The sequence below is a fragment of the Condylostylus longicornis genome, unplaced genomic scaffold (assembly GCF_029603195.1).
Source record: "Condylostylus longicornis isolate FDR11 unplaced genomic scaffold, ASM2960319v2 ptg000561l, whole genome shotgun sequence".
Lineage (NCBI taxonomy): Eukaryota > Metazoa > Arthropoda > Insecta > Diptera > Dolichopodidae > Condylostylus > Condylostylus longicornis.
Genome location: NW_026578516.1, coordinates 9126 through 17668, shown reverse-complemented (window position 1 = coordinate 17668; position 8543 = coordinate 9126). Strand labels below are relative to the sequence as shown.

Below are 8543 nucleotides of genomic sequence, written 5' to 3'. Positions count from 1 at the left end.
GTATTGTTGCGGCCCCCATTTTTTATTTTTTTGTAGGAGAGAGCGGCCACGCAGCGACCCTGTAGAACAAAGCATGAATACAGATCAGAACAAACGAATCAGAGAACATTTATAATATTAGCACGAACCGATCAACTAACATTGTAGAGTTGAACTCGCTTGGCGGATTTCATATCTCGAGACAAATCCTCCTAAACAAGGAACTCGATCCAATTTCTTGATCTCTTATCTCCTTAATAGTTTGATCTCCTTCTTATTTGATTCTATCATACCATTGTATAGGGATTAGCTGCAGAAAGACTGGACGGCATCGCTTTGGGATACGCCGTTTGAAAATCGACAAATGGGATCTTTGCGCGCTTCATTGGAGGCTTGATTTTGTCTGAAATCACAAAAATGTCCCGCAGTCAATTGAATGGAATGAACCCACGCCGAACGAAGGAGAGACGGTGAAATCGGGTCCGTAGCATTCGAAAATCGCGCAAATCCAGAGTGTCCCAAAATCCAAGAAGAGAAGCCTTCTCAACGTTGTATTTGTAGGTTTTAGCGTAAACACAAGTTCGGGTTCAAAAACGTTTCTGTTGAAATGTTCAAAGTTTTGCTATTCTCTCAGTAAAACGGTGGAGTGACGAGGAACTCGACGAACTACTGGAGTGGCCTAAAGCAAGAATGAAGAGCGTGTTAGAAAAAAACAACAAAAAAGGGTCTTCCACTGTTTGTAAAAATTTGGAAGATCATAACAAACTTGGAAGATCATAACAAACTTGGAAGAGCATGAGTTGTTCAATGACCTATAGAAATGTCTTCAACGATAGACAACAGTTTCTCTGTAATCTTGCTGACTGGAGCACTCGCGTCAATTGTGTGGAGCAAACCCATCCTGAAAACAACAATTACAACACAACAACAATTACAAATACGCACAACAAGAAGTGAATAATGCAACAGCTTACTGTTTATAGTATTCGATGAGGGGGCATTGTCTCACGATGGAAGACATCAAGACGCTTCTTGAGGGTCTCTTCGTTATCATCCTTCCGGTGGGTTAATTCCTCTCCTGTTACATCATCGAGTCCTTCCCGCTTTGGTGGATTGAATTGCACGTGGTAAACTCGACCAGAGGGAAGATGGACACGGCGGCCACAAATGCGTCCGATAAGAAGCTCATCCGAAATGTCGAAGTAGATGACGGCGTCAATCGACTGTCCGGCTTTTTTTTGCCATTTGGTCAAGCTACAAACAAAAAGAGAAAATTAATTGGAGAAAGTTGAAATCAAACACTTACGCCTTCAGCTTGAGTTGTGTTTCGTGGAAACCCGTCCAGAATGAAACCATACTTGCAGTCTGGTCCTGTTATCTTGTCTTCGATTAAACCAAGAACAATGTCGTCGCTGACCAACTCGCCGTTATCCATTTTCATCTTGGCCTTGGAAAAAACAGTATGCTTCGTTTGTAACTGTTTGCCTACCTGTTTGCCGAGTTCAGTCTTAGCCGCTACAGCCTCTCTAAGCATATCGCCAGTTGAGAGGTGGCCAAGCTTAAATCGGTCCTTCAAAAGACTGCTTTGCGTTCCCTTCCCGCACCCGGGAGCTCCGACAAAAATAATGCGCTTCTCCTGTTTGATCTGTGGCGCATCCTGATTCACGCTTGTATTGAAGGAAGCCGTTGAGGCGGCGGAAGGTGAGAGCTCCATGAAAGCAAGTTAGTGTAAGAGATCTATCAGCTTTGGTCTGATCAATGGGACAGAGTCTTTCAGTCCCGCAGCTTCTTCATCCGCACATCATCGATCAGGTGCGATGCTGCAAACTGTCTTCTTATGACATGGTGTTCGATTTCAGGCCCAACTTCTCTGATGTCCTTAAGGGACTTTCATACCCCCGAATTCGTTACTTCTATAACACAAAAATGGTTCACCCCTCCAACATCATCCAGTCCCTCAAATTCCGACACTCTCCTTTCTCTCTGTCTTAAATTGGATTTCGGGACGCTTGATGTCAATGCATTACAACTTCCTCCTGCTATGTGCAAGCGTGTGACAGATTCTCTGCATGCCACATTAACTCGCCCAGAGCTCCAAACATCCTTGGAAAATCTCCACCTTCCTTTTCTCGAAAAGGATCGCCAGTTACTCAATCCGGACGAGCTGAAGCTTGCGTCGCATCTCCTCAAATCGTTTCCGCACCTTGATGCAATTCGTTTTAATCTCGTTCCTCAAAAATTAGATGAAATGGGGTTTTGGCGGACGCTTTTCAGTCTTCTCCAAGCTGCGGTCTCTTCTGAGCTCCACTCTTCGGTAGTTGACGATCCGTTATTAAAGTTAGGAGATGGCACCGATGCCGATGCAACGGATGATTTAATCGATCAGCTGCAAGCTGTTTTGGCGGGTGAAAGCACGAGCACATGAGAAAAAACACACCGAGTGAGATTTGCAGTTCAGTTTATTCGTTCTTGTTCTTTATTTGTCAACTCTCCAAAAAACATTCCCACATACATTCAAAGCTTCGCATCGAGGAACTTTTAGAAACAGTAGCTACCACTTAAAAGTATCACAAAAATTCTCCTTCTCGAAGGGATGCCTCCCTTTCTCTTTCTCCGGGAAGCCTCTCCCTCGAAAATTCCGTCTAACTCGCAAGAGTTTGGGTTTCTTTCTTTTTCTTCTTCTCTGAATGGGCCGCTATAACAAGGATAGCGAGCAAGCCACTCGCTGCTACGGCAACTGGTACCAGCAGCAAATTGTTCCCCCTACTAAAAAAGAACTTTAGATTGCACTTTGGCCTCTCTTCTTACCAGGATCCATGATTGTTGTCTTTTGTTCTTGTTCTGGATTTTGTGGTTGTCGCCGTAGTTGTTGTCGACGTTGCTGTGGTTGTGGACTATTGAGTGCGACGTAACGTCCTTGTTTCACTCGCCGAAACTGACGAATGTGTCGGCATTGTCGGATTTGTCGGAATTGTCGGTTGTGTCGGGACCGTCGGGGTTGTCGGTTGTGACCAGACCGTCGGTATTGTTCGTTGTGGTGGGACCGTCGTGACTGTCTGGACTGTCGGCTTTGCGACTGTCGGAATTGTCGGCTCTGTTGGGACTGTCGGCTCTGTTGGCTCTGTCCGCTCTGTTGGGATTGTCGGCTCTGTTGGCTCTGTCGGCTCTGTCGCTCTGTCGGCTCTGTGTCGGCTCTGTGTCGGCTCTGTGTATGTCGGCTCTGTGTATGTCGGCTCTGTGTATGTCGGCTCTGTGTATGTCGGCTCTGTGTATGTCGGCTCTGTGTATGTCGGCTCTGTGTATGTCGGCTCTGTGTATGTCGGCTCTGTGTATGTCGGCTCTGTGTATGTCGGCTCTGTGTATGTCGGCTCTGTGTATGTCGGCTCTGTGTATGTCGGCTCTGTGTATGTCGGCTCTGTGTATGTCGGCTCTGTGTATGTCGGCTCTGTGTATGTCGGCTCTGTGTATGTCGGCTCTGTGTATGTCGGCTCTGTGTATGTCGGCTCTGTGTATGTCGGCTCTGTGTATGTCGGCTCTGTGTATGTCGGCTCTGTGTATGTCGGCTCTGTGTATGTCGGCTCTGTGTATGTCGGCTCTGTGTATGTCGGCTCTGTGTATGTCGGCTCTGTGTATGTCGGCTCTGTGTATGTCGGCTCTGTGTATGTCGGCTCTGTGTATGTCGGCTCTGTGTATGTCGGCTCTGTGTATGTCGGCTCTGTGTATGTCGGCTCTGTGTATGTCGGCTCTGTGTATGTCGGCTCTGTGTATGTCGGCTCTGTGTATGTCGGCTCTGTGTATGTCGGCTCTGTGTATGTCGGCTCTGTGTATGTCGGCTCTGTGTATGTCGGCTCTGTGTATGTCGGCTCTGTGTATGTCGGCTCTGTGTATGTCGGCTCTGTGTATGTCGGCTCTGTGTATGTCGGCTCTGTGTATGTCGGCTCTGTGTATGTCGGCTCTGTGTATGTCGGCTCTGTGTATGTCGGCTCTGTGTATGTCGGCTCTGTGTATGTCGGCTCTGTGTATGTCGGCTCTGTGTATGTCGGCTCTGTGTATGTCGGCTCTGTGTATGTCGGCTCTGTGTATGTCGGCTCTGTGTATGTCGGCTCTGTGTATGTCGGCTCTGTGTATGTCGGCTCTGTGTATGTCGGCTCTGTGTATGTCGGCTCTGTGTATGTCGGCTCTGTGTATGTCGGCTCTGTGTATGTCGGCTCTGTGTATGTCGGCTCTGTGTATGTCGGCTCTGTGTATGTCGGCTCTGTGTATGTCGGCTCTGTGTATGTCGGCTCTGTGTATGTCGGCTCTGTGTATGTCGGCTCTGTGTATGTCGGCTCTGTGTATGTCGGCTCTGTGTATGTCGGCTCTGTGTATGTCGGCTCTGTGTATGTCGGCTCTGTGTATGTCGGCTCTGTGTATGTCGGCTCTGTGTATGTCGGCTCTGTGTATGTCGGCTCTGTGTATGTCGGCTCTGTGTATGTCGGCTCTGTGTATGTCGGCTCTGTGTATGTCGGCTCTGTGTATGTCGGCTCTGTGTATGTCGGCTCTGTGTATGTCGGCTCTGTGTATGTCGGCTCTGTGTATGTCGGCTCTGTGTATGTCGGCTCTGTGTATGTCGGCTCTGTGTATGTCGGCTCTGTGTATGTCGGCTCTGTGTATGTCGGCTCTGTGTATGTCGGCTCTGTGTATGTCGGCTCTGTGTATGTCGGCTCTGTGTATGTCGGCTCTGTGTATGTCGGCTCTGTGTATGTCGGCTCTGTGTATGTCGGCTCTGTGTATGTCGGCTCTGTGTATGTCGGCTCTGTGTATGTCGGCTCTGTGTATGTCGGCTCTGTGTATGTCGGCTCTGTGTATGTCGGCTCTGTGTATGTCGGCTCTGTGTATGTCGGCTCTGTGTATGTCGGCTCTGTGTATGTCGGCTCTGTGTATGTCGGCTCTGTGTATGTCGGCTCTGTGTATGTCGGCTCTGTGTATGTCGGCTCTGTGTATGTCGGCTCTGTGTATGTCGGCTCTGTGTATGTCGGCTCTGTGTATGTCGGCTCTGTGTATGTCGGCTCTGTGTATGTCGCCTCTGTGTATGTCGCCTCTGTGTATGTCGCCTCTGTGTATGTCGCCTCTGTGTATGTCGCCTCTGTGTATGTCGCCTCTGTGTATGTCGCCTCTGTGTATGTCGCCTCTGTGTATGTCGCCTCTGTGTATGTCGCCTCTGTGTATGTCGCCTCTGTGTATGTCGCCTCTGTGTATGTCGCCTCTGTGTATGTCGCCTCTGTGTATGTCGCCTCTGTGTATGTCGCCTCTGTGTATGTCGCCTCTGTGTATGTCGCCTCTGTGTATGTCGCCTCTGTGTATGTCGCCTCTGTGTATGTCGCCTCTGTGTATGTCGCCTCTGTGTATGTCGCCTCTGTGTATGTCGCCTCTGTGTATGTCGCCTCTGTGTATGTCGCCTCTGTGTATGTCGCCTCTGTGTATGTCGCCTCTGTGTATGTCGCCTCTGTGTATGTCGCCTCTGTGTATGTCGCCTCTGTGTATGTCGCCTCTGTGTATGTCGCCTCTGTGTATGTCGCCTCTGTGTATGTCGGCTCTGTGTATGTCGCCTCTGTGTATGTCGCCTCTGTGTATGTCGCCTCTGTGTATGTCGGCTCTGTGTATGTCGGCTCTGTGTATGTCGGCTCTGTGTATGTCGGCTCTGTGTATGTCGGCTCTGTGTATGTCGGCTCTGTGTATGTCGGCTCTGTGTATGTCGGCTCTGTGTATGTCGGCTCTGTGTATGTCGGCTCTGTGTATGTCGGCTCTGTGTATGTCGGCTCTGTGTATGTCGGCTCTGTGTATGTCGGCTCTGTGTATGTCGGCTCTGTGTATGTCGGCTCTGTGTATGTCGGCTCTGTGTATGTCGGCTCTGTGTATGTCGGCTCTGTGTATGTCGGCTCTGTGTATGTCGGCTCTGTGTATGTCGGCTCTGTGTATGTCGGCTCTGTGTATGTCGGCTCTGTGTATGTCGGCTCTGTGTATGTCGGCTCTGTGTATGTCGGCTCTGTGTATGTCGGCTCTGTGTATGTCGGCTCTGTGTATGTCGGCTCTGTGTATGTCGGCTCTGTGTATGTCGGCTCTGTGTATGTCGGCTCTGTGTATGTCGGCTCTGTGTTGGCTGTGTCGGGACTGTCTTCTCTTTCCGAGCAAAACGAAATTGGCGTGGGGGGTGGGGGAGCAGTTGTAGCACAGGCAACTTCCTGGATAGCGCCTCGAATTGCGTTGACCATGGCTGTTGCATCTGGTGATCCAACCGCCCTCTCCGTCGAAAGTTGGTGAGTTTCAAGGAACGTTTCATAAACATGTAGAGGGTTCACACCTTTCGCTGGAAGCGTTAAAAAAAAGCGGGCGAACTTCTTCTTCCTCTAGTGCCGTGGCGACTTGAAGAGTCGTTGGAAAATCCTGAAGGAAGTTGATTAGGAGCCCAGAAGGTGCTAGTGATTTCTCACCATATGTCTGTGGTCGTAGTCAATTCCTAGACCATCGTTTGGCCTGAAGTCAGGCTCAGGACAAATCCTCGTTTGTTGGTCCCAGGAAAGCGATAAGCCGCATCTGTAACAACTGCTTCGACTTTAAAATAGTTTTTGGTTAGAAGATTTCTCCATTTGTGACCAAAAGGGCTCCCATTGCACTGTAGAAAGAGGGACAGGAGGGAAAGTGACGAACCGCAGGGAACCTACTCTTCAGGAAGATGTTTGTCCCCTCTGAAGGGGTCATACGATTTGATTGCTTGAAGCACTTTAGTTGAATTTGCAGACAAGCTGAAGATGAAGACAAACAATGATGCCGGCGTTGGGGTTTTTAGCTCTCGTACAGCCATTGTATTCGTCATCGGCCGAAACGCGTTCCTGGAAATATCGTCTGAAATTCGCTTAGCAAAAGAGGAATCGTTGTTTGGAGCAAGGCTTTGCTGGCTTGCATGCTTCCGGTATCGTCAAGAACGAACAACATTCGTCGAATGAGGAGAACAGAAAAAAAGGGCGAGACCTACACATCAAGCTCGGAGCTGCTGTTCGCACACCGAAGCTAGGGTTGGAAACACCCAAACAGGCTGTAGGTTCATCATCAAAAGTCGAATACTGAGAAGTGTTTATGTCAAGTGTCTGTAGTCTGCTCTCTCTCTGTCTGGTGTGCTTGTCTTTTTACCTTTGGGTTTTACGTGCCTGCATGCTCTTTGTTTTTTAACTCGTACCAGTCCCCAATTTTATCTGCACCTAACCCCCGACATGTCCGCCGCCGCTGGAACCTCTTCCCCCGCTCACACGCCCGCGACTGTAGCCGAGCCTACAGTCGAGTACAACCTGTACGATGCTAGCCAATCTAGCGAATTCCCATTCGAACCCCTCAAATACCCAAAACGTGTTTGGAATTCTTCAAGCAAAAGATGAAGCTTTCTCTTGAGCACATCCCTTACTGGTATCATACTGGTTGTGTCATCGAGTACGAACATTCTGTGAAAAGAACAATCAGGAAAATAAACAAAAAAAAAACAACGAGGGGAGTAGTGTGGGATTGTTGACTGTAGAGAGTCATCTACAGATTGGTCAGCGGTCGCTCTAGTATCGTGGGAACGGGCTTCTTCAGCTTGATTTCGCTGCACGCGTGGATGCGTGCGACGGGAAATGTCAAGCTTGTGGCAAGACGTGTAGGAAAGCATGAGACGACGAAGACGGCGCGAAGTAGGAGTTGGCGTCACTTCGTTGGCCGTGACGTCAGTAGAAGAGCCAGGCTCGTTCGAGGAATTTGAAGGGGGTGGTGTTCCCTCGCCTTCAATGTCAAAGTGGTCAGTGGAACGTGGCCAAAAAAACCACGTAGAAAGAAATAATTCGATGATGATGGTCGTGAGCGTGATGCGTAACGTGGCTGCAAAATGACAAATTTGTGTTGTTGGACTTACTGATTTAATGAGAGAAGACTAGGTACTGAGGCTGAAAGAAGCGACGCGAGTGTACTGTTAAACTGAACTGAACGACGCTCAGCTAGCGGCATTCCAATACACCAGGGAGGGCCATGCTCAACACAACTTACACATCGAGAGATAGACTGTTCTTTTCAGCGCAGTGCTCAATAGAAAGCGAATGGACAACAGCAATACACAAAAAGAATAATGAAAAGCAACGAAGGGAAAATGTTACCGTCATGTTCTCATTCCTCGTGTTGGTCTAGAAAATGGACACAAGGTGTTGGTCTAGAAAATGGACACAAGGTGTTGGTCTAGAAAAACGACCCGAAGGTCGTTGACGGAGCATGCATATTTACGGCTGTGGTTCTGCGTCTTTTCATGGGAACATTTTTGTAAATTTTAACGCGGTGCAATTGCTGACAACTTGAAATGGAAATGAAATGTTACCATTTTTTCGAAATTGTCGGTGCAAGAAGTGCGTGAAATTAAGGGGATTGTGTTGAACGACAAGTTCAAGCTGAAAAATGCTTCAGATCCCGCTTCAGATCCCATTAACAATATTTTCGTCATTATGACCTCCTTTCCTCTATCATCAATAAACTAAAATCACACCACGATTTGATTTTTTCGTTGCAGATGC

At 48.4% G+C, this 8543-nt stretch overlaps 1 protein-coding gene across 1 annotated transcript; it reads right to left on the bottom strand.

Annotated features, from left to right (window-relative positions):
- Positions 1 to 783: 783 nt before the first annotated feature.
- LOC129617548 (adenylate kinase-like) lies at positions 784 to 1693 on the bottom strand. Its single transcript, XM_055532721.1, is given in 6 exon segments — positions 784 to 880; positions 954 to 976; positions 978 to 1208; positions 1210 to 1233; positions 1286 to 1426; positions 1469 to 1693. Coding segments are annotated over 6 exon segments (741 nt in total).
- Between the last annotated feature and the right edge of the window lie 6850 nt (positions 1694 to 8543).